This window comes from Thamnophis elegans, chromosome 9 (assembly GCF_009769535.1).
Source record: "Thamnophis elegans isolate rThaEle1 chromosome 9, rThaEle1.pri, whole genome shotgun sequence".
Classification (NCBI taxonomy): Eukaryota; Metazoa; Chordata; class Lepidosauria; order Squamata; family Colubridae; genus Thamnophis; species Thamnophis elegans.
In genome coordinates, this window is record NC_045549.1 from 42,811,111 (window position 1) to 42,837,260 (window position 26,150).

General features: G+C 35.9%; 1 protein-coding gene across 1 annotated transcript in view; it reads left to right on the top strand.

The window, feature by feature from the left end:
• The window catches only part of PRDM5 (PR/SET domain 5), an 89,382-nt gene that overhangs the window by 39,056 nt on the left and 24,176 nt on the right, over positions 1–26,150 (top strand). The window contains exons 9-13 of the mRNA XM_032223547.1: positions 696–780; positions 2,142–2,299; positions 10,753–10,846; positions 12,242–12,402; positions 15,786–15,879. Coding sequence (XP_032079438.1) covers positions 696–780; positions 2,142–2,299; positions 10,753–10,846; positions 12,242–12,402; positions 15,786–15,879 — 592 coding nt within the window. The remainder of the gene's footprint in view (positions 1–695; positions 781–2,141; positions 2,300–10,752; positions 10,847–12,241; positions 12,403–15,785; positions 15,880–26,150) is intronic.

The following is a 26,150-nucleotide window of genomic DNA, read 5'->3' on the forward strand; positions in this document are numbered from 1 at the left end:
TCCCTTTGTGTTCATCAAATGAGTTGGATAGGACAAAACCAGATGTGACAAATATAAGCTTATGGCAAATTGAAAACAAGTGATCTTATTGAAAAAGCATAAGGGAAGAGGCATATGATCCTCTTTTGGGTCTGATTATTTCAGTCAGCTTACTTCATTCTAGACTAATTTGCAAGACTAAAATTAGGGAAAAATCAGGTATAGCAAAAAAGAAAAGCCACTTACCTAGTTAAGCTTCCTGTAAAAGTAAAATCATTATCGCTACAGTATAGAATAAGCAAATTGAGTGTACATAGGAACTATAGGCCTGTCTGTTTTGCTCCTTCTAAATAATCATTTATCATACAGGATATCAGGATTGGGTTCAGCTTCGTGACAGGAGCTTGAATAGTGATTTGGTAAGATGTTCAAGCATGGCAGAGAAACTCAGAAGTTTTCATTATGTGTTAAAATGAATGCCTCTCAGATTCAACTAATTGATGAGAGGAGAAAAGATTTATCTTTTGCTAAAGCCCTGCAATATTTGTACCAGTTGATCAGGTGCTCTAATTAATTTATTGTAAATTGCATTTATTTGTAGCTTACGTTGAGATTTGTTTTTATAATTTTGAAAAGCGGGTTATTTATAATATAAGTGATGAAGATAACTGTATATGTGCAATGTACTAAATTAATATTAAATATTCATATTGCAGGTTCATGAAATAGTTGAATGTCAAGAATGTGACAAGAAATTTATTTCATTTAATCAGCTAAAACGCCATATGATAACTCACTCAGGTAAAGACAGACTTTCTTCCCTGTCAAATAAAACTGCTCAGATTATTTGAAATTGTTTTTATATTAGAGTTTTCAAAAATTGAATAGTGTTAAATGCTAATAAACAAATACATCATAGTGTCATTACAGCCTTTCCTGGCATAACAGATTTCAAATATAATGCACTACAACATATACACTAAACTTTCAGAATTCCTTTGGCCATACTACTTCATAATTAATTTAACAATTCTTGAAGGTTATCAAATTCATCTCTAATGTGGAGAATGGAAAAGTAGAACTATCAGATAATGAATACATAGCCTAGATAACATTTTTAGGGTGCAATTATTTTGATATGAATGCCTTGTATTTCTAAACAGTACATGTTCACACCTCTTTTGGAATGAGTATACTTTGAGTGGGTAGCTGCCTAAAATGATTTAGATCCAGGGACAGGTTTTAGTGGCTTTATGAGTTTAAGGCTACATATATAATTCTAAACGCTTTACCATTAATTGGTTGTATCTCCTAGAAAGCAATTCTATCCCACCTATAATTTGGATGTTTTTGCCAACATGATCACTTTTCTTGAAATTTTATTAAACAACAAACCATTTAACCATTTGATTGTTACCTTACTAATATCATTGCATGCAAGTAATGCAAATACTTTAATGATAGCTATTTTTGTGGACTAACAGGGCACAGAAAGCAAAATGCTTTTGTTATCCTTAAATCAAACCATATTTTGCATAGGCAGTAGAAATTCAATTATGTTCTGTTTCCTTTACTCGCAATGCATTTAAAACAATTTCCAGCATTGCAAAATAGTTTTATTGTTATCTGCTGTCCTCATCTCACAGCACATTCCAGGTGCACTGGTTTAAACAAAGAAGCAAAATGAATTTCGGAGACTTTTAGATGTTTATTGAGTATAGCAGTAAGAGTTCAGCTAACAACTGAAAACTGAAAACGTAAACATATCAACTGAATTTTAATAGAAATGAATATGCTATGTGTATTTCTAATTAAGTTTTAAAATGTTTAAATTGTCATGCCCTCTTTCTTGTTGTTAGTCTGCAACAAGCTTTGCCTCTTTGAAGTCATTCTCTTTTGATTTAAGCTAATTAACCAGAGTCTAGTTTTTGCTGTGATTGTTGCAAAGAATGTGCCAATTTCTCAAGATGCGCCATGGCTTATATTTTGGGAAGTGACTTAACTGTATAACATAAAGGGCATAAGATGTCTTTCTAATTGGTTTAATCTTAATTGGGTTGACTTCATTGCAGAAATCTCTGAGGAGATGAATGTTTCAGCCTTTCATCATCTAGCCCAATATAAACAAGAGCTTAAATGTGCCCCCCACTCATTTTCTACAGAAAAACGCCCCTACACCTGTGAGGTTTGCAATAAGTCCTTCAAACGACTTGATCAAGTGACTGCACACAAAATAATACACAATGAAGATAAACCCTATAAATGCAAGCTTTGTGGAAAGGGATTTGCCCACAGAAATGTTTACAAGAATCACAAGAAGGTAAAAAAAAAAACCCAAAACATTCTGCTGTTGTTGTTTACAGCTCTGCTTAGATTTGCAGCTGTTGCTCACTGATAGATCAATATGCTTTGGCATGCTTATAAACATGAGCTTTAAATCTTGCAAAATATTAATGTTAAGTACGTTAACTTATAGAACTAGCAGATTCCTGGTTATTGTTTGGTGTTTCTTTAATTGACCCAAGCTAGTTCAGTTGGGTTTTCTTCCTCTAAGAAATTATATTCTCTATTTTTTTTTAAAAAACTGTATAAAATAAAAATAAACTCTAGTAAAATTGTAGTCATTTTATATAATTATGACTACTGGGAGAAACATTACAATTTGTACTCTGTTCCAGTTAGAAGAAGGAACTCTGCCCTAAAAATATAGAGTAACTTCACTTTTTAGTCTACACTGAGACCCCCAGCTGTGTGATTTAAGTGACAATCTGCCTACCCTAATTTAGATAATGCCTGTCTTTACTTTTGACCCCCGGGACATAGTTTCAGTGGCATGGCTGCACCCTTGACTGCTGCTGCTTCTTCAGAATGGTAGGATTGTGGAAAAAGAGAGAGACAGAGAGAGAAAATTTCCTGCTTAGCATTTGGAATCCTTTGCTCTCCCCCCCCCCCCACCGCCCCATGCCACCAACACTTTGATGAAACAGATACACCAAAACTTTGACATACTTTTCACAGTTTGGCTCATGTTATATGTCATCTGGGAATTTGGCACTGAATCCTTGCACCATCTTTTGTGTTTTCATCTATAAATCACATGAAAGTAATAATAACCAAAATAATTCTTGCATGGTGAAACAATTATAACTGTTCTTTTTAAGACAAACAAGATACACGAGTCGGTTGAAAGATGATTAGCTTACATGCATATCACAACCTAACTTAAATATATAAAACCTTTTTTTAAAAAAGAACTTAAAAGGGATTTGTTTGTAGGGAAAGAAACTGAAATATACTCTGAACAGTCATTTTTATTTTTATTTTCAAGAAATTCAACTCTTATATCTTAAATGGAGGGCATGGATAAAAAAATAAATATAAATGACTCAGAATAGGAACAGAATTGAATGTAAACATTGCTGTTGAAAAGGTTTACAGATAGTCTTGAGAGATTTGCAATAGTTTATGGAAATGTATTTTCAGGTTTGAATTGTCAGCTGTGATAAATCCCCTGTTGAGATTCTGATCACCCGAGATTGATGTTGTGACATTATTATATCTAATAGACTATAGATGGACAGTTTTCCATTTATATCTCAGAAGCAGGTGTGTAAAAAAAAAGTAGGAAATGGGAGAAAATCCCATGCATCTTCATTATACATTGAATCTGCAGGCCAAAGGTGACAGGACTGATCTCCTTTGAATTGAGTCAATAATCTTGCATTTAGCTTCTTAAACAATCACAAACTCCAAATGCAATTTGGTGTTTATTGATAAAATGGAAGGTCTCCGAATTGGGAAGTACAATGAAACATTAGACAATAAAGGGTTAGTGATATGATGCATATATGGAATCTTGGTGGCGGAATAGGTAAAGGAAAAGGTTAAGGAAACATAAAAAACATATAAACATATAAAAACATGCTTAGCATTGAAATCCCACTTGTATGGGATCTCTTTTTCAGAAAGTAAGCAAGCGACTCTGTATGTACTATAAATTAAGGAGAGAAGTGATAGTAGAAATGTGGAAATTCCAGAACATTTTGCATATATATGATGGTTTGGGTGGATGGAGATACCAATATATAATTGTATCCATCAGGAATGGATGCATCTAGATATCTTTAGAAGCAATATAGCAGCTCAAATAATCAGGTAGGTCCATTTCTTCATCTTAGTATAAAAACCAGTTTAGTTCTCACCTGCTCAGATGACAGATTTGATTTATACATCTCATAAGGACAAACAATGGAACATTATTTGGTATTTAAACTTTAAACTTTGTCATAGATAGTTTTCACATGAACAAGATATCTAACTCAGCACAGTTATAGGATTAATGGGAAAAGAAGGTTATCATAAGCAGCATGATAAATCTCTTCTTTCTTAGACAGATCAACCTATACAACATATTTGGCAGATGACATGAAAAATGTCCTTCTGAGATGCAAGGAATGGCTATGCATGCTATGTAGTCAAATGAACACAATCTCAGTGAATATGTGGATTATGGGCCTGAAGAAGTCTACCCCAATACTCTAGGAAAATTCAAAAGGAGAGCCAGTTGCAGATGTTAACTAAGGCACCCTACTTAGATGTTCCAAGTAATGGAATTTACAAGCAGAGCTGAAAAAGTATTTCAGCAGTGGAACCTTCTATTCAACTTTCTTCTTCAGGCATCACAGGTTGAAATGAATCTGGTTTAAGTTTCAATTAAAGCAGGGATGGGTAGTCTTAACATTTGTTTTTCTGTTTTGTCATGAGTAATGAAAACCACTTTGGTGATGAAAAATGGATAGACTGTAGCACATAGGAATGTTTAGGAGAGGGTTCCCAGTTCTTTTGAGCGGTGGAGGTATGAAATTCCTGTCTACTTCTGTCTTGTCTTGTGTTGCTTTAATACTATTTTGAGGTTAACACTACATTTAGTGTGTCTCCTGCCTCATAACAGTGGGAAAGAGCACCACTGATTTGTAGTAATCATGTCGCTGCACTTAGTTAATACAAAGAGAGGCCACACAAACACTACATGTGTTCCCGATATCTTAGATTGCCTATTCTTGTAGTGAAAGCTTTGACAAGCAAACTCAGTTTATTTCCGGTGTGAAAAGTCTAGCTGTGAATTGAGGTGTATATCATGTTACATAATAAGGAAAATACCTTTTTACTAGATAAGGCTATGGATCATTCTCTGCTTACTTTTTCAATACCTCAGCATGATTCTATTAAAAAAACTCATACATTATTTAACTCAAAATATTTAAGGTTCAACGGTAAATAAGGAACCTAGAATCTAATAGGGAATTGATAGAGTTATGTTCTATTTGATTTTTGAAACAAAAATTCTCTGTCTGAGAAATCAAGGCTGTTTTGGTGGCCTGAAACCCAGACCCAGTCTAGACTAAAATGATTTCATAAACACTAAAGATGATTGATCCTTGTTATACTTGAAAGACTGGTAAGTTGAGAAAACAACAATCACTTAGAATTCTGGAAAAATGTTTATTGCTTATTTATTTAGTTATTTATTTGTTTGTTTTGTTTTGGTTTTTTGGTTTATTTATTTAAATATATATATATAGATGTCCAGTTCATGGAATGTGATTCTGGGTGGCATACAACAATCCAATAAAACAATAAAAAAAAAAGCCCATATATAATTATTCTTGGTGGTGGTGAGTGGTTAGAATGCAGCATTACAAGCCACTTCTGCTGACTGCAGTTTGGCAGTTCAATTCTCACCGGCTCAAGGTTGACCCATCCTTCCATCCTTCCAAGGGGGATAAAATGAGGACCCAGATTGTTGGTGGCAGTATCCTGACTGTATAAATCACTTAGAGAGGACTGTAAGTCTAAGTGCTCTTGCTCTTGCTATTAAGGGCATCTAAAATTATAAAAGTAGAACAAAACCAGGAAAAGTATGGACGAAGGTATGTAAATAATAATGGACCCACCTCTGGAGTTCAACTAGCCTCTCAATCCCCAGGCTGACATAACTAGGTTTTGAAGGATGTTCAAAAGTTCAGGAGCAATGAGAATGATCTCACCTTTGGAGGACAGATGATTCCACAACTTACAGAAAAGGTTGCTTGATTAGGGGCCACTAAATGTAGCTCTCTAGATGATGTGCAGTTTATAAGCTTCTCAAAGTAATTTTCTTGCACAACTTATACCTAAGTTGGTCTGTTGCAATATGTTCTGTTCAAGGAATTGTGAAACAGTATGTTCTGTCTGCTATTTTGGTACAGAAATACGCAGTGACACAAAGAGAAGGGAGCATTAGGAAATTTTTTAAAAAGCACAGAATGTTAGTTAGAAAGACAAAGAATGGTTGTCCCACAAACTTTTGAATCTAGTCCCAACATAGATATGCAGACCTCACCATTATTACCAAGGAATTATAGCTCTTATTTTATTGATTTGAAACTTACATAATAACTCAGCTTTGCTGAGAATAGTAATTATCAAGGTTGTGTTCTTTCTTCTTTCTTCTGTGAAAGAGCTAAATGTATTTTGGCAAATACATAGAATGAGCATCTTATTAAACATTATTCCAATTTTTTAGTGGCTTGCAGTATAAAGGTTGTTAAATTTAAATTGCCTCTGGCAATTCCTTCTGTTATTTTTACAATGCTTAGGTCAGTAGTTTAGAATTAAAAAGGCTAGCAACATTTGCTAAATGGTAAAGCAAAGGGAATATTAGCAACTAAGTAGAATAAATAAATACATAAATAAACAGAGTAAACTAAAGCTGGTTTTTTTTAAAGTTGATATGCTAAATTAAAAGTTTTGAATGCAAAAAAGATAGCCGAACCTATATATTCCATTTTGAAATCTATGTTTTCTTGTACATATTTCAGCAAACTACATCTTAGGTAATGTTTGTGTTGCTATTTCAATCATTTCTTGACATAAGAGTCAAACCAGAGATTCTTAATTAACTAAATGAATGTTCTGTACTTAGCATACTTACCATTATATTAAATAAGCATTTTTTAAAAAAATAATAATCCAGAAGTTGTTAAAGAGTTCCAAACTCAGGATAGCTATTCACCTAAGTAAAATCCTAAGTGTTTTATTAAGTGGGGGGGGATTTTTCACTCATGCATGTGCCAGATGTACAGCCCTACAGACTGAACCCTTATATTTATCCACAGAACAGGTACAGCACAATCAGCAGCAGTGCAAGCTTCCCCACAGCAAAGTCTCATCCAAATGTCTCAGCCCCGTTCTGGAGGATACATCAGTTGAGGTGAGAAGGTAGCTCAGTCTCTTTCTACTGAGACATTATTTGGCTTTTCTTAGCAGCAACCCTATTATTGATGCAGACTTTGCATAAAAGCATCCCGGGCTTTTTTACAAACTGTTTCCAGAAAAAGCTCTAACATCACTGTTGACATAATGTTTGCCTATGTAATTGAGGGACAACTTGGAAACACATCACAATGCATCAGAAGTCATTTTCCAAGCACTAACAGAAAATATCAGCGAGAAAAATGGGATATCTGTTTTCTCTGGTCTCCTGATTCAATCCAGAAGGCTGAGAAAACTATAAATCTCACAATTCTTCTCATTGCAGATGGGCTATCAGGATCATGGCTGATTCCTGACTGGCTGTAAATTAAGAATGACATGCTTTCTTTTAAAAAAAATTGAGCAGAAAACCTGTACTGTTCCCCCCCCCTTTTCCCCCCTCCCTTCTGGAGAAACATGGAACCTTTAAAAAACTAAAACTAATCTTTTGGTCTGAGCACTCTCCAGATATATTAATACAATGCTCAGAGGCTTTATCATGCATGCTTATTGGGGAATAAGAGAAGAAAGAAAGAGTTTTCTGATAAGACATGAATATAGAAGTGGAGTTGCGCATATAGAATAAAAATGCAGTAATAAGAAATTTGAGAAAGTATATCCATGTGTATCTTGTCTAGAGTTTTTTCAGCCTGAACAGAGAGTATTATTTGCAGTTGAGGGCAGGTGGCAAGGTCTTGTCTTCTTTTAAAACAGGGACCTCAATCTGTTTTAGATAAGGAGCACAACTGACATTTTAATGGCACATTAATTATTGGAGGGAGGGTGTTCATTCTCAAAATGATTATGAAGGATGAAGCCAGCAACAAAATACTGCCTTTTATTTGCTTATTATTGAAATTTATATAATCCAAAGATAAATAGAGTGTTTTCCTGCTACACTGCCAGTCCTCTTATAATAACCAAATCAACCCCTATCTTAGTGCTATTGGTGGATCTTTTTCTTTTCTGGTGCTGGTGATTTACAATGCCTGGATTCCACCCTTTTTTATTCTCTAAAAATTCCTACTAGCCTATGAAGAATTCACAAATGTTCTAATATTCACTGTCACCTTCCCAACATTACACTTGGCTTTGCTTTGCTTCTTTTTTATCCTCACTCTCAGTCTCTATGAAGAAAAAACTCCTTTTATTTGGCAGCTTTTTTGTCTCTTGCTATTGTTGCAGATCTTCCAATATCCACACATCATCTCCCTGTGTGTTTCGAGGTTGCATCTTTTATAGGAAATTGTGTTGTGTTAGCACAGGGGGAGAAGCGTCAAATAGAAGGGCAGAAAGGCAGCACAAGAGCCTGCAATTTTCTCAGTAGCCTGCTCTTCCAACTGTGAAGAATGGTCTGAGGAGGGCTTCTAGATTCACTCAAATATAAATGTTTGTTCAGTGTATATTTACAGTCTGTTTTCCTGAAACTAATCTGTATAAATATTAATTGATAATAGGAAGATATGTATTGTATAATCCATGGGCAGATAGATATGAGGGGTGGAATGATCTGCCAGAGCTGCCTTTTAAAAGACCTTAAAAGAGCCAAGGTGGCGCAAAGAACCAAGATGGCACAGTGGTTAGAGTGCAGTACTGCAGGCTACTTCAGCTGACTGCTAGCTGCAGTTCAAATCCCACCAGGCTCAAGGTTGACTCAGCCTTTCATCCTTCTGAGGTGGGTAAAATGGGGACCCAGATTGTTGGGGGCAATAGGCTGACTCTGTAAACCGCCTAGAGAAGTCTGTAAAACCACTATGAAGCAGTATATAAGTCTAAGTGCTATTGCTATTGCTTTCAGTGCATTCATTAAGAATTCCAATTTTGGAACATCAAAAGCAACATTAAACTTTTACTTAAGTATGAAGAGAGTAGTTATGATTCATTTTTTGATGCTGTTCAAGGGTTGTTCTTTCTGTACAAAGTTGTAATGTATTAGGAATCCTAAAGCCTGCAATCAGAATTGGAGACTTGCAATCTTCTCAATACTTGTAGGAATAGGACTGACTAAGATTCAAGACATGGCATTTTCAGTCTTTATGTTACAAAAATATGCCTCTAGAGAGCTTTATTTGATTCCATCTCTCTTAAGCTTCAGCTGAGATGGTAAGCATTATTGCATCATCAGGTTTTAAAGATTTTTTTGGGAAGGGGTATTTCCTATATAAATTAATTCACTAATAATAGAGACCATATTTGCACAGTTTCCATTTAGTCAACGTCTCTTGAGATCTGTTAATTGAAGAATCCAGTAGAAAAATGGTAGATAAAAATCATTTCATAAAGAGAATTTCTTTGTCTTATGATTCCATAAATTTGAGGAGAAGTTGTGGTGGTGCAGTGGTTAGAATGCACTATTTCAATTCAGCCCACATCCAGGAGTTCAATCCTGATCGGCTCCAGGTTGACTCAGCCTTTCAACATTCTAAGGTTGATTGTTGGGGGCAATATGCTGAAGTTGTAAACTGCTCAAAGAGTGCTAAAAAGCATTATGGAGCAGTATATAAGTCTAAGTGCTATTGCTATTGTCTACTGATATTTTAATGTAATTAAGATTTAGCAGTTTGATATTATTAAACTTTTTAAAAAAATTGGACTGAACCAGCAGAACTTATTTTTCCTCATTTTAGTTAGACATAAATAAGATATGTCCGTAGATACGTCTGTAAGAATGATTCAAATAGGGAAAGGCTTTTGCCTCAAAGTCTTGTACTTTATTTAGCTTGGGAACTTCAGATAATAATTTAAAGATAATAGAAAGCTATTTTGAGAATGCAAAGGCGGACTTTAAAGGTGCAAGCTGACGTCATAGATAGGACCTTCAAAAATATGTTCTTTTCTCACTTCTATTTAATAACTGTTTTTCTTCTTATTTGTTTATTTATATTTTCATCTTTAACATTGCTTTTCAATATAAGTAAATTTAGTAAATACTAAAGGCGCATAGCCTTGTGATAACATGATTCCCTTAACTTTTAAATCCTTTAATGTTAAAGTATTCTGTTAATACATTGAATGTTTTTAAAAAAATAAGAAAACGAGTATTTTGTGACATACACATTTATCACACATGGGAATCCATTCCTCCAAACATTCCAATTTTAGTGCCAAATAACATTTAATTTGTGAGATAAGAAATTCATCCTAAATTATTCAACATTTTAGAAGGCAGGTTAAACTAACTAAAAATTAGTAAAGAATTGTTTTATGTGCATACCTATAATATTTAAACCTTTGAGATTTGGCATCTTATGAAACACCAAACAAAACCTATGGTGAAGTTTATGGCCTTTTTATGCAGTCCGATGTATAATTTACTTATATTTATTTACTAGATTTATCTACTCAAATCATTAACTTTTCATTTTTTAAGCATGCAGAATAAAACTTTCTGTTTTTGTTTGATAAAATAAAATACTATCTATTTGGACTGCAGTAAGCAAACATAGTCATAGTTATATACAGTATGTTTTTTATCTACAGACACATTCTGAAGAAAGACCATTTCAGTGTGAGGAATGCAAAGCTCTATTCCGAACACCATTCTCTCTACAAAGACATCTTCTGATTCATAATAGTGAGTAGAAATATAGATGATAAAGTGGTTCATAGATCATCAAAGTCTTAGTACTTGCGAGAATAATACATTCTTAACTTTCTGATCTAACAAAACAGCTTTATTAGAATTTTATATAAAATGTATACTGACTTTATATACACACATCCACACAGAATTGCATCTATGGACATGCTAAATAAAATATAAATAGTAAAATTCAATTAATATGAAATCTGCATTTAGCTTGTAAGTTAAGGATTCATTGCATCTATTTGGTTAAGTAGAAAATGGTCTTTAATAGATGAAGATAATGTAGACAATAGATATAAGTATTTTCAAGATGCTTTGCAACAAATATAATATTCAAGGTTTTTAATATTTAATGTTCTGATTGTTTTATATTGCTTTTTAAATGATGCTATAAGCTTCCCAGTCAGTCAACAGTGAGATGGGTGTCATACATTTAATTAAACAAATAAAATAAGGTGAGTTTCAGAAATTATTAATGATTTTTTTAGGGATCAAAATTATCTAGCTTGAATAGTAAGCTCTTTGGATTGCTATTTAACCTAGAAAGATGAAGTTTGTTCCTTTATAATTTCTCTCAATAAACATATTGGTAGGTTGTTGACTTGAAAATAAGAAGTCCAGGTAAAAAATACCTGTTTTGACCAATTATGTAGAACTTTTCAAGAAATGAATTGCGGTTTTTCTTTACTATAAATTATTGGTAGTTGCTCACATAGGTTTGTAAACAACTGGGATTCATATAATGAATAGTGATGTGCGCACACACATACTAGAAAATTTTGTTGCCAAGAAAATGTTTATGATGAAAATACTGCATAATATGGTAAAATATTTTATCATCACATTCAGTTTTGATTTTATATAAAGTATAACTTTTTATTGGCAAATATCTGATTATATTTCTCTGCTATAAAATTCATTACTTGCAGTAAGTTTCTATTGATAGTTACTTGGTAATCGCTTCTCTAGTTCCAAGATATTATACAGATAATCATTAATCTACAACTGTAACTGAGCCTGGAATTAAAATTCAAAAATCACCTTGTAGCAATTAAAAATATTCCCTCAACAACACAAGGCACTCAAGTTGCTTTGTAGAACAAGAAGCTTGCAGTGATAAGTTTTAGCAGTATTGTAGCTGCAATGGAAGACAAGAAACCATGTTGCATGACAATCACCAGGACTTCTGTTTCTTAGGTTTACCATTACTCTATAGCCTAGTGAGATTGGGGGAGGCGAATCTTTCAGTAAATACATTCAAACTGCTATTTAACCAAGAAATAAGAGATTGGCTTCTTTCAGCCAAAGAATTGAGTGAGAATAATTTATTGATTTATTTATAATATTCAATAGATAATATTAGCATATATTTCTTTCTCTTAGGTGAAAGAACATTTAAATGTGATCACTGTGATGCTACATTCAAACGGAAGGATACTTTGAATGTTCACATACAAGTTGTTCATGATGGCCATAAGAAATATAAATGTGATCTGTGCGACAAAGCCTTCGTAACACCATCTGTTTTAAAGAGCCATAAAAAAGTAAGTATAATGAAAAAATAACTTCATAAAAGTAATAAAAAACATGACAATGGATTTATTGCACAAAGTTTATTTTAATAATTTATATTAGAGGTAGGGTGCTCCAGGTTCGGTCCAGATTATCCAAACTTGTAGTAGTGGCGTCGGAAGGCTCCACCCACCCACCTGGACCCTTCTGCACATGCGTAGAAGCGTTGCGCACATGTGGGAGTGCGCCCGAACCGGTAGTAAAAAAATTGGGAACCCACCTCTGATTCACATTTAATGTACAAATGTACATTAATGTACAAAGAAGACAATGCTTTCACTTTTTATTTCAGTAATTATAAATAAAAAGAATTAGGAAGAACTATAAAGAGTAAATAAATAATAAATAAATATAAAGAGTATATTCATTCAAATGAATAAAAAGGTTCATAACATTTCTATAACATACACTTCACTTTGACTGGCTACTAATTAAAGATGGTAGAAATTGAAAATTGTTAATTGATGTTAATTGATGTTCTCTTTCCCATGAACTACAGCTTCATCTCTAAAAAGTTTTCCATAAAATTGGAAATATTTTCCAGAAGCACCTGTATGTTGGCCACACACCAACTTCTTTTTTTCTAATGATTCCCCCCACACACAAAAGGTTAAAATACAAAACTCTGAAAAAGAAAAAAAAATACAAATAAAGGCATACGTGTCCTAGGATAATGTTGTAGGATCTGGGATGGTCATTAGGACCAGAGATTTTGTCTGCCTAGAGGCTTTCAGACTCAATCTGGAGCACGTCTTCAGGGAACTTCTCTTTAGAAGAATGTGTGGTTTGCACTATTCTTTGTGTGGTTTTTATAGTGCCTGTTGTATGTGGCTTTTTAGATGTTGATTGGGGTGTGTTGATGGCTGGCTTTTAAGTTGTTGATTGTCATTTGCTGGTGCTGCTCAGCCCTCACCTTTTAAATACTTGATGGGCTGGTGGTAACTGTTGACTCCCAGGCTTCAATCATTTCCCTGGCTGTTTTTGTTCCAGTTTATCCCACAATCTTAGTAGCTGCAAAATTGAATGTGAGTCCTTGTTCATTTCAGGGTGAGTTCTGGTCTCCTCTCCTGATCGCTTGTTTGTGTTCTTGCAATCTGGTGGTTAGCTTCCTCCTGGTCTGTCCTACATAGTCATAGGGGCAATTAATGAAGGGTATTCGGTAGATTACATTGAAAGTATCTCCAAACTCCAAGCAATCTTTACAATTCATAATTTGTCCTTGTATTCCCACTTGCAATTCCACATACAATAGGCATTATGAATACCATGCACGAACAGCACACACTCTGCTAAAGAGAAGTTCCCTGAAGATAGGCTCCAGCACAAGTCTAAAAGCTCGGAGGAGAAAACCTCTAGTCCCAGTGACCAACCAAATTGGATCCTGCAAGAAAAAAATCATAGAAACAAACAAACTAGAAACAAAACAAAACAAAACTTTTAAAAATGCATAAAAAGACACAAACACATAACATATATTATCCTCCCTAGATGAGTACTGATAAATATATTACAAAATATTACTTTCTCATCCCTTGCAAAACAGGCCTGAAAAAATTTCAAACTTCTAGTTCTGTTTACAAATTATTAACCTGTCATCTGTCTACTATATTAATGGCAAAATAGTTAACATATAGAACTACAAACAAACAAAAAGGCAAGAGTAGAGTATCAAAGCCCTCTGTTAACAAACTATTATTATGGTCAACTTGTAGAAAGTTATCTATCCCAACTGTTCATTCTGATTCATCCTGGATCAAATAGCCACAAGTGTTCCTTAATATCATGTGTTATCAATTATTGTCTGATTAAATATAATAGATCCATTCTCCAAAGCTGATCTGTCTTCCCCAAAAGATCCATTTAAGTTGTTTTTGAGTTGAGGATGATAAATCCATTCCCCAATCTCTCTCAATCTTCTTAGGGAAAACCAATTCATTACTTATCATTCAGTCAGTTTTCTGTGGTTGTAAAGGAATCCAAGCCTGAACTTCAGGAAGGTATCGTAATCTACTCAGTCAATTCTAAGTCTGTAACAGCAACATCTCTTTTTGTCTTCTTGAATCTATCACTTTCAAATCAAATTCCTTTACTGAATCTGATTTAACTCCAGTTACTTGAATTTGGACCTTTTTGCAACCTTTATTATTTGCTCAAACAACTTGATTTGTATATTACCAAATGGTCACACACCAACTCCTTTTGCTGATCATGTGAATTGGCATATTTCCCTTTTAATAGGGGCCAGTCATGTGGAAATAATCTATGTATATGTGTGTCAGCATAAGGAATGTGGTAGTGGCTAAGACACTGAGTTTATCGATCAGAAATGTCGGCAGTTCAGCAGTTCGAATCCCTAGTGCCGTGTAACAGAGTGAGCTCCCGTTACTTGATCCAGCTTCTGCCAATTTAGCAGTTCGACAGCATGTAAAAATGCAAGTAGAAAAATAGGAACCACCTTTGATGGGAAGGTAACAGCGTTCCGTGCAAGTTTGGCATTTAGTCATGCCGGCCACATGACCATGGAGACGCCTTCGGACAGTGCTGGCTCTTCGGCTTTGAAACAGAGATGAGCACCACCCCTAGATCAGCATCCACTGGATGTTTGACATGGAGTTGCAGCAGCTGCACTAGAGATCTAGCAAAAGCTTTGAATGTTTTCTTTTGTATAAAAGTTGCTTAAAGCTCTTGATCAGAATGGGATTTAATACACAGTTCAGTTATAGAATGCTTCAAATGGAACTATGAATTGATCCTTCTTTATATTTTGCTTAAGCTTGGTTCTAACTTATTTTTCAAAGGTACCCCTTTTTAATTTTGTTATTATGTGTTTAAAAAGGATATAAGAAAGAGATTATAGAAACCATGTGAAAAATATGAGAACAAATATGTTTTCCAATTCAAATTGATTTAAGAATACACCCTAATAGAAGCCCTAGTGCTGCTAGTTTATAGAATCTATGGTTATCATATAGTAATAAAGAGTATTTTAGAAATTGGAAAAAATGTCAAGGAAGTAGTTATTAAAGTAAAGGTTTATGTTTAAATACTGCAAATATTTTAATATCCCAGTAAGCATTAATTTAATTTTTATGAAACAAAATGCAATAAAAGACTTGTTGGATTATAGATACAATTTATTTTTCAAGGAAAAGTCAAATTGGTTTAGGAATTTTTATATTGTTGTTGCAAGATGAAACTTATTAAATTTTTAAAGCTTTTAAAAGCAAATTTTAATATCATACCATGTGATGTAGATGAACGATTAAAATTTTTGGGAAGAATAAAATTTAAAAATGAAGAATTAATTTTGCTTCTTTTTGTAAACAAATTAAATATTTATATTTCTCCTTTATAGACTCACACAGGTGAAAAAGAGAAAATTTGTCCATATTGTGGGCAGAAGTTTGCAAGTAATGGAACTCTGAGAGTCCATATTCGAAGTCACACAGGTACAGCATGCTCCATAATTACTACCCTTCTTCTAGCATGAACTGAGCCAATTCCTTATTTTGTATCAGACTATACTTGAGGTTTGTACTTTTGTGTTATTAATTCATGTCTTTCACATTTGTCTTTCATGCACAAATATTTGTCCAAGGCATTACTACCAGTTTGGTGTGCGCAAAAATAATGAAGGAAAAATAGCAATTTTTGGAGAAATAGCAGGGGCTACTTCACACAGGGCCTTGCAGGAAAATGATATAACATGTTTGATAAGTCTTAATCAGTTTCAACTCACATGACCACTTGTTAAGATTAAAGCTGTTCATTTGTTTGATCCTTTTTTAATTCTGTCTAGATCCACATTACTGAGAAGTAAATGTGAAATATTTGCATACACTATGCTGGTACAATCTGTCATGCTTACAACACTCTATTGCACTAGTAGTAGCCTTTATTTTGCTACTATCCATTTCAAATAGATAATTCACTATGTTAACATAGCAACAGCATTTTAACCATTGTGTCACCACAGCTCATTGTAAGTAAACTGATCTTCTACTTCAAGTAAAAGCAATTCTTTTCCAGTCAGTCAAAAACTGCCCTACTGCTTCAAACTTTGTCAGCATTCTTTCCCCTCTTTGAAGTTTCATAAACTCAAAGAATTATAGAATCATATATTTGGGAGGAGCCATTGAATTCAAACTCTTGCTTAGAGCATGACTCAAAATTAAAGCATCCTAGATGATTGGTTAGGATTTCCTGCAATATCTCCACTAGAAAGAACCTGAGTAATGACTTCTATTGTCTAAACACGTGAAAATATTAGCTACATTATCAACTATAATAATGCTTCAATAAAGAGACCATGCCCAAAAGATGTTATTGAAGCAATGACAGATGAAATAGTTGGAGAGTAGAACAAAAGCTAGAGATGGTATCAAAAGTGGATTTACAATTAACAGGCCAAAAGAATGAATTAGAAAAGGATGTTTCATTGGATATACAAAAGAATATATTCACTCACTCACTCACTCACTCACTCACTCACTCACTCACTCACTCATTCATTCAGTTTGGTGCTGGTTAAGGTGCTGGTTTAGAAACCAGAAGATTATGAGTTCTAGTCAGGTTTAGGCATGAAATAAGGCTGTGTGACTGGGGGCAGTCACTCTTTTAGCCCAACCCACCTCACGGGAATGTAGGAGGGGGAAGTATTATGTATATTTGCTGCCTTGAATTACTTATAAAGGTGGAATGGTCTAATCTAATAATTGGAGTGGCGTGGTGGCCTAAAGGTGAAGCTCTTGCCTCACAATCAGGAGGCTGTGAGTTTGATCCTAGGTAGAAGCAGATATTTCTGTCTCTGGGCACACTGAGAATATATCTGGTGATCAAAACTCTACATTGGCAACAGGAAGGGCATCTAGCCATTAAAACTCCATTCAGTTGCCCAGATTCCTTTCCACAAGGGATTATGGAGTTGTTAAAAGAAGATGATGATCTAATCTAATATACATAAAAACAGTTATATTGTCAGAAAGATAATGAGCTTCAACAAATAAAACTAAAATAAGTAAAAGTTAATATTTCATTTAATCTGAACTAAACTTTGTCAATTGTCATATGTTCTACATAAAGCTAATCTATGTCAATATTATAAAACTGTAAAAATCAGTAGATATTAAAATGTTGAATTACTGAGTTCAGTTAGTCACAGTACAATTTTATATACTATAAAATATTTTTCTGATCTTATTACTTTAGTAAAAACCCAAAGGTAATATTACCTCAATTTTTTTTAGTAATGTATGTCATCTATAAAAATGCTGTCATTGTAACAAACCAGAGAACTTTATGACTTCTGCATTCCTAACCTATTCAGGTTATTTATCATTGTCTAATTTATCACTCCATGACAGTTAAATCTTCAAAAGTGTCTGTAAAGTTTCAGGAAACTGTCAGCTTCCTGTTAGTTTGCAACTAGTGATGGGAGAGATTCATACTGTCAAAAAAAAATCTTGCTTTATCACCAGTGTCTTCTTTAGATAAATGAATAACAACACCTAATAGGTTGATGATTGGGAGAAACTATAAAAAGAACTTGCACTTCATATGGATCAAATATTCTAATGCTTTATGTGTGCAACTGATTTCTTTCTTTCAAATATACATAGAAATATGCTTTTGTTAATAGTTTTGAGTAACCATACACTGTTTTAGATTATATCTCAAATACAACTTTGTTTCTTAATCTAAACAGGTAGTATGAAAATAAATATTTGATTTTTAAATAAATATGCATTTGATTGGGGTCTCAAGTGTATTCCTAGCCCCATCAAGTTTCGTTGCTCTTTATTTCTTTAAAGTCTTTCTCAACAAGCGATATGATTTATACCATAGTAACTAGTGAGTCTTGCACTGGACCATGTTTGCCTTACAGTTGATTTTAGTATATCGTTATTGCTGTACTCCCAGGTTTCAGTGTTACACCCCACGCTTGATGCCTCTTTTTAATGCATCTAAACACCAGTACTCTGCAAATTCTTGAGCTCTAATACCTGCACTTTCTAAACCTGTGTTCTAAGCCAAAAAAATCATTTAAGACTCATTAGTTAGCTAGAATTGATTTATATTATTTACTAGTTGTACCCGGCCACGCATTGCTGTGGCCCAGTCTGGTTAAATGGAAAAGAAAGAAAAGAGAAAGCACAAGTTTCTAATATGTTTAATTTCACAATGTTTGTGGGTATACAATATTTTTTGTTGTTCCATTGCCTGTGCAGATATAGAGATTGTCTGGTTTGCCGACTCTAGAACATGCAACATATAATTGTCCATGTGAGAAACAATTTTCAATTACTGGAAATACATTGGACCAGGCACATTTACCAAAAGCATGCAAAGAAAGAAACATTCCCAAGGTGGTTCCCTCCGGGCAGGGTCATGCTGTTTCCAGCAGTGGCAAGGTTCGTGAGGGTCTTGCCCACCTGGTGGGCCCTGCCACTCACTGTCCCGGCCACGGCTCTCCCGGCAGAGGTGGCCCTCGAATGGAAGTGAGCCACGGTGGCCACTGCAAGAGCTGCCATGGAGAACGCTCCCGCAGGCCCTGGCCTGGCGCCTTCCAAGCTCCCTGCGATGCACAGCCTCTGGAACGATGGGCTGGATGGGGGCCCTCCGGACATGGGCGAGGAACCCCAGTGTGGGAGGGAGGCTGGGGGTGTTCCCCGTGGGTGTAGTGGGGCGGCGGTGGGTACTGCTGTTTATCAGGCCTCGGGGCTGCTGGGCGGGGTGAGGCTGGTTGGAGGAAGTTGTTGAGCATCTCCTCAGAGGAGCATCTCCTCAGAGGAGCTGCGCTCAGGCTCCCCCAAGTCAGTGGCCCGGGAGAGCGAGACGCCCAGGATCTTGGAGGAGGAGAAGTCCTCGGTGTGCGACTCATCCAGGTCGTCGTAGCTCTCCGTGTCTTCGGCGATGCTGTTGTTGGAGCTGAGGCTGGCTGAGATCTGCGCCGGGGTCACGCTGGTGATCTGGAAGACTCTTCTTCTTCAACTGGGTGCCCGCCGGCCCCCAACGCCTCCTCCTCCCTGTGGGAGCAGCGGCAGGCTCTGTGGTGGAGGTGCCCCAGGAGGGCAGGAGGAGACCAAGACGGAGGCGGTGGCAGAAGCCGGCTGGGTCAGCAGGCCAGGCAGGAAATCCTCCAAGCCAGTGCTGTTGCTGCTGCTGCTGCTGGCCCACCGAGGCAGCATAACGGGCTGCACCATCTTCTTCCTCTCCTGCGCCTCCGCCGCTGAGTCAGGCTGCTGCTGCTGCATTGGGGCTGGTGGGAGGAAGGCCTGATACCAACGACAACGCCTCCCTCAGGTGCCGGCCTGGCCGGGCTGAGGAGGAGGAGGACGAGGCTGCTGCCCCCAACCCAGTTTCCCTCAGCGGCAGCGGTGAGAGGAGGCGGCCGGAGTCCCCTGAAGAGCAGAAGGAGGAGGAGGAGGAAGGAGTCACCCCTGGCGACACGGACATGAGGCAGTCCCTGCAGGGCCACAGTCCCAACCAGAGACGCTGCCACTGCTGCAGCAGCTGCTGTAGCAGCTTCCTCATGGGGCACCCAGCGGCCGCCCCAGCCCTGCTGCGCCTTAGGCTGACACCACCGCTGCCCCCCTTGGCGGGGCCGTAGCTGGCTCACTTGAGGGTGGTGGAGAGCATGCGGCCAGCCTCTTCTAGAGCTCCGCTGGGCTGGGTGGGGGAGGCTGGCTTAAGGGCATGGGGCGGTGGCTAAGGGATGGCGTAGGCACCGCCCCACTGCAGATAGCAGAGGCCGGGCAGGAGGGGAGGGGAGAGAGGGGAGGGGAAGGTCAAAACTCATCGGAGGAGGGGTGGAAAGGGGAAAGGGTGTGGCTGCAGCCCAGCCACACATATAAAGGGACCGTTGGGACGAAGCTGGAGAGAGGCCAAACTGTTCCGAATATACTATACTCACAAAATGAACGCTATGGTAAACGACACAGCTTAATTCCAATGCAATGTCACACGAAATAATTAAATCAAAATGAAACTAAATCAAAATCTATGAAAATTCAATATAACAATGCAATCGGAAACATTGAAATGGAATTGTGAAATATTTAGTATAGCGTGTGTTGCTTTTACATCCAACAGATGGTGCTGGTTTTCAAAAAAGCATGTTTTTACCTGTCACAGATGTGACATCTATATAATATAGGTATATAACAACATGTTCATATTTGAATGCAATGTTGTGTCGAAATTTCAAAGCAATCGGTGAAGAACTTTCGGAGATTTAAGATTTTGAACAAACGAACATTTACATTTTTATTTATACAGATATTGGGCATGTAAATATTGTATTAATTGAACATTATTATAATTTGCACTGGTCATTTTATAATCACAAATTCCTTACTTGAATGTTATTCCACTGACCTGTTTTATAATAGCAAATGTTATGTCTCATTTTTTTTTTGTATTCCACATCACCTATAATCTTGCTATTTCTAGGATAAACAATAAATGTAAGAAATTATTAGATAGCTGGGCTAAGCAATAGTATAATTAAAATGCACACAACATATAGTACAGTAGTAGGTTGTAATTATTTGTTTACAATTTTATGCTTTTTAAAAACTTAACTATGAAAATAACTAAGTTTGACGAATGCTCAATCTTCTAAATTGAAGAGGATATTGTTCGTTTCTTATTTTTCTTTCTCTCTTTTTCTTAAAAAATATACCATATGTTATTTAGCAAATTTCTTCATGATTGTCACAGAAGCTCCATTAGCGTAATTGACTTTTCTAATCTCTTTGAATGTATCTTCATAGTTTACAATGTTATTTGCTTTTCCTTTAATCATGCTGCCTGTTGTGATTGCCAGTCACTGTTGTCATCGATCACACTATCTCTGCTTAGAAAAACCCTCTTACAACTTCTTTTGTGAACTGCTGCATTGGTCATCTGGCAGGAAGCTTTGAATGTGCAATCCAGATGGCTTCTTGTCAGTCTCACCTCTCATGACCTCATGCCCAATAAAATTATCTTGATTTTGCAAATAAGGCGAATTTTACAATTGGAATTGGAATTGTTGACTTTTTGCTAGAGTACCAAAGTACCAAAGATTTTCTTTTTGCCTTAATCTGATTTAGGATATTTGAGGATTTTTATTATACAGCTCTTTTCTTTCAGCAATAATATTAATTGGGCATGATGAAATTAAGCAATATCGGAACAGTCCCCTATAGAAAATATATTTAACTGTCTCTATTATTTAATTATATATCAAAATTATAACATGGATCATCTCAGAGGAAATGAAACAATCGAACACATTTTAACTTTAAAAGATTAGAAGGCTTGCAAAGCACTTTGGTCCATCTTGGTGTTAATATTGGAAATGAGCTTAAAGTTATTATCCAAAATGTTGACTTGGAAAGATAATCTATTGAAATTAATGTCTTCGTACTCTTCTGTTTTTCAAAGAGTAGACAAATATTCAAATCCACAATCTGGTTGTAAAGCCATAATCTAAGATGCCGAAATGTTTAACAGCTCAGAATTAACTTTAAAAGTTGTTAAAACTAAAATAAACTTAAATAAATTTTTTACTACTGGTTCTGTGAGTTTGGCTTGGTGGGCGTGATGTGACTTAGTGGGCATGGCAGCAGGAGGACACTGTAAAATCTCCATTCCCTCCCCACTCCAGGGGAAGGTTACTGCAAAATTCCCATTTCCTCCCAATCAGTTGGGACTCAGGAGGCAGAGAATAGATGGGGGTGGGGCCAGTCAGAGATGGTATTTACCGGTTCTCCAAACTACTCAAAATTTCCGCTGCCTGTTCTCCAGAACTAGTCAGAACCTGCTGAATACCACCTCTGATCTGGGCCCTATTTTCTGGGGCCTGTAAACATAGTGCATAAATACTACAACATGTATATCATATTTTTATGCATATGTCCCTCCCTTTTGATTCATTACCCACCAAATTTCCCCTTTTTATATTTCATACTTTTAAAAAATAACAAAGTTGATTAAAAATAAACATAATTATGACTCAAGAAATATATAAAAACACACAAACAAACATATATACACTCACTATATGATTAATTAATTAATTAATTAACTCTAAAATATAATTTCTGAATTGTCCAAATCTTACAATTCTGGAAAATATACAAGAATATGAGATAGCAATCTTGAAATGCAAACTATGCATCAATTAAGATTAAGTTATTTTGCTCAGACAAATGAACTTAAATTTAATTAAAACCACCTACTTTGATAGTTGAAGCTTTCTGTTTTACAATCTAAAGCAAGTCTTTAGATTTATTATAATTAGCTACCAGCACTGTCTCTTAACTCTACAACTATATTGCAGTAGGTACAAACTTCCCTTCTGTGAGTAAAATAAAATCAGTGGGATGGGACTTTCTTGCTTTTCTTCAAAGCAGCCTATGGAAATTTGCTTCTGGGAAACGTAAAGCTATTTTCAATTGTATAAGACTGATTCAGAGAGATAAAAGCAGAGTTTGTGATGGTATGAAGTGTCCTTCCTTTAATAAACAGAAAAATACCTTGTGATCCAGTCTATATTCTTTAATAGCTAAAAATAGACTAAGTCAGTTGTTTAAAACAAGGCTCTTATCTATCAACAAAGTATAAAAGAATGGGGAAGGTCTCAGAATTAGGCTGTCAGCACTCCGTTGTTTCCAAACCTTTCTAAATAAACATTTTTCTTGAAGTGCAAAAACCAAACAACATAAAAATGTCAACTGGATTAATTAAATATTTGAGTCCAAATAGCTCCTGCAGTGTCCAAAGGATGACAGCATGGTTTAGTGACACTGGGGGTCATGAGAGATAGTGTCATGTTTCAAACAGATGTGGAATTAATAAATCAGAGCATTTGGAACAACTTGCAGACCTTGTTAAAATGCTTGGCTAAACCTTTACATTTAGAGCTAATGGGCTAAGTCAGTGGGAGGAAAGAAAGAAACAATTCATATTGCTATTTGCTCTCCCTCCCCCATTATGTTTGTCTTTTCAAGTGGCCCTATTCCCAAAGTATTAAAATGTTTCCGAGAAGCTCCATTTGGCAATTGTTTCATGTTTACAGTATATTTATGTCTAGGTTGAAATAAGTAACTGATGTAACAAATACACCGTATGTAAATTACCCTGTTTCCACGAAAATAAGACCTCCACAAAAATATTGCAACATAGCAGCAGCCATGATGTGACCATGCTTGCCGCCTCCTGCACCTCAAAAATAATAAGACCTTCCCAAAAATAAGTCCGCTTATTTCAGGGCTCAAAATAAAATAAGACCCTGTCTTATTTTCAGGGAAACACGGTATATAGTAAAATAATTTAATGCCATCTTCTTCAGAAAGATGTTTAACATAAAACCTGAACATTTGAGTTTTAAGAACTACTCCTAGAGAAGGAAAGTAGTAAAGAAAGTGAATATGGAAAAAAATACTTAAAACAAAACATGCCAACTTGAAGCCTTGTCACTTTTTGGTATTTCAGTCTATAGATAATAAAGCGCAAGATGATAGGTCAAAGTCTATTGACAGAAAAGGAGGAGGAAAAGGAGAAGGAGGAATGGACACATAAGTGGGAAATTTGATAAACCGTTGAAACATTTGTCGAATATTCCAGAAGAATACCACTGTAAAAGATTTAACAAGATAACAAGACCCCCCCCCTATTTTTTTCCAAGTGAGAGATAGAACAGGCCCCTCTAGCACTTTGAATGTGAAGAAACGAAGGAAAGCATGCTCACATAGCAATGTCGGTAACTCTGTAAAGCAGCTGTATCTTTTTTCAGAATTGTGCTGGAACTTTCTGTTGCAGCAGATTTCTGGATAGAGGACCCCTTGGTGAGGGTAGTGGTGGGATACAACCGGTATGTCCCAGTACGTGCGTACCGGTACGGTGCTCCAGAGGGCCCACCCATGCTCCTTACATTTATTTGAGCTGTTCGGGGCTTCTGCGCACATGCAAGGAGCATATGGCGCCTGTGTGATGCTCCACCGAGCAGTTGGAGCATCATGGGCAGTAAGTACGCATGTGCGTGCTCCGCATGTGTGCATGTGTGCTGTGCATGTTGATGTGGTGGATGCCCAGCCCCATTGCACCGGCATCCGGAACCCACCACTGGTTGAGGGATACCAATAGATAGTGTATACTCCAGAATAACTCAATCAAAACTAAAGTTCTAAAATTTAATTCATTTAGGGACAGTAGAAAATCTTCTTTTTGCTAACCTTGGCCTAAGCTCTTAACTGTATCGGCTAATTTTATTTTATATTGCTTTGTCTTATTCTATGTGTGGCCATATTATTCTTGATTTGATTGTACTTGTGCAAAGCTATCTTGAAGTAAAACAAAGCAAAACGTCCAAGAAGAAAGAATGGGATTAGGGTAGAGTTCTTCTTTTTTGTCTTCTTCTTTTACAAAATAGCAATAGCAATAGCATTGGCAATAGCACTTAAACTTATAAGCTACTTCATAGTGCTTTATAGCCTTCTCTGAACGATTTACAAAGTCAGCATATTGCTCCCAACAAACTGGGTCCTCTTTACCGACCTTGGAAGCATTTAAGGCTGAGTCAGCCTTCAGCTGGTCAGGATAGAACTACTGGCAGTAACTCAATACTGGTTAGCATGCAGTACTGTAGTACCACGCCCCCCCCCCCCCCATTTTCTGTATGCCCCATCTGTCACTGCTGTGTGAATTAAATGCTTTATAACATTAAATCAGGAGAACAACTTGTTTTTTAGTTCAAAATCTGAATGGAGTATGTGTTAGGAGTTATATACCTTCAACTCAATAGCACCAGGAAAAAACCCTAAATTTGTTCTTATTTAAAGTATTTTTTTTAAATTAGCCTGGTTGTTCTCTCATTTATTTAATAATGTTTCTTGGGTAAGAACTTACAGAGGAATTCTAGAGGTCAAAGAATGTCAGGCGGAGACCTTCTTCACCTCTATATGCTGTAATGTGAATTGTGGAGAAGTCTGATAGTTCTTTTCAAAGTAACAGTCTTTTTCCAGTGTTATTTTTTTTAGTTTTTTTTTTTATCGTAGAAACTGCAGCAAACCCAGCTTTATTTGACCAGAGATAGAATAATTTCTTCTACTGTAAATTTATTTTGGAGAGAAACAGATAGAATTTAAAATCTTATTGCTTCTGTTTTGTAATTGTTTTCTCTCTTGATTAGTTCTTTCCTTTACAGCATAGCATTTTAGATGGCTGGCAGGAGAAGGAGTATTAAATTCTAATGTATTTACTTAGAGAACCAGTTGTTTTTAATCAGTTGGAACATTTATTAACAATCACATCTGGTGAACAATATGAAAAGTTGTTTCTGTTACAAATACATCAAAAAAGGTCTATACTTATTTATAAGTGACAATATATTGTTTAGAAAGATAGGCTTTCCTTCTTTTTATGGACTTCCTCTTCAACCTGTCTCTTCTTAACTCACATCTCTTTATATAATCCCTTATTTTAGTACAAAGCAAATATTCCATCATTTCATCACAAGTTTTTTTGTTCCCATCTTGTGGTCATCTACATTTCTGTAGCTTTGATATAGTAAGACTAACTCCATTTATTTATAAAGAAAAAAATTAGATGTTATTCAGTAGTAGTAGAATTCAGTTGATTTTATTTTTTTAAGTTGAATGAGACACATGGATACAATTTGTTGAAGTAATTAAATTATGTAGGGACACCAAGATCATTGCAATGATATTAAACT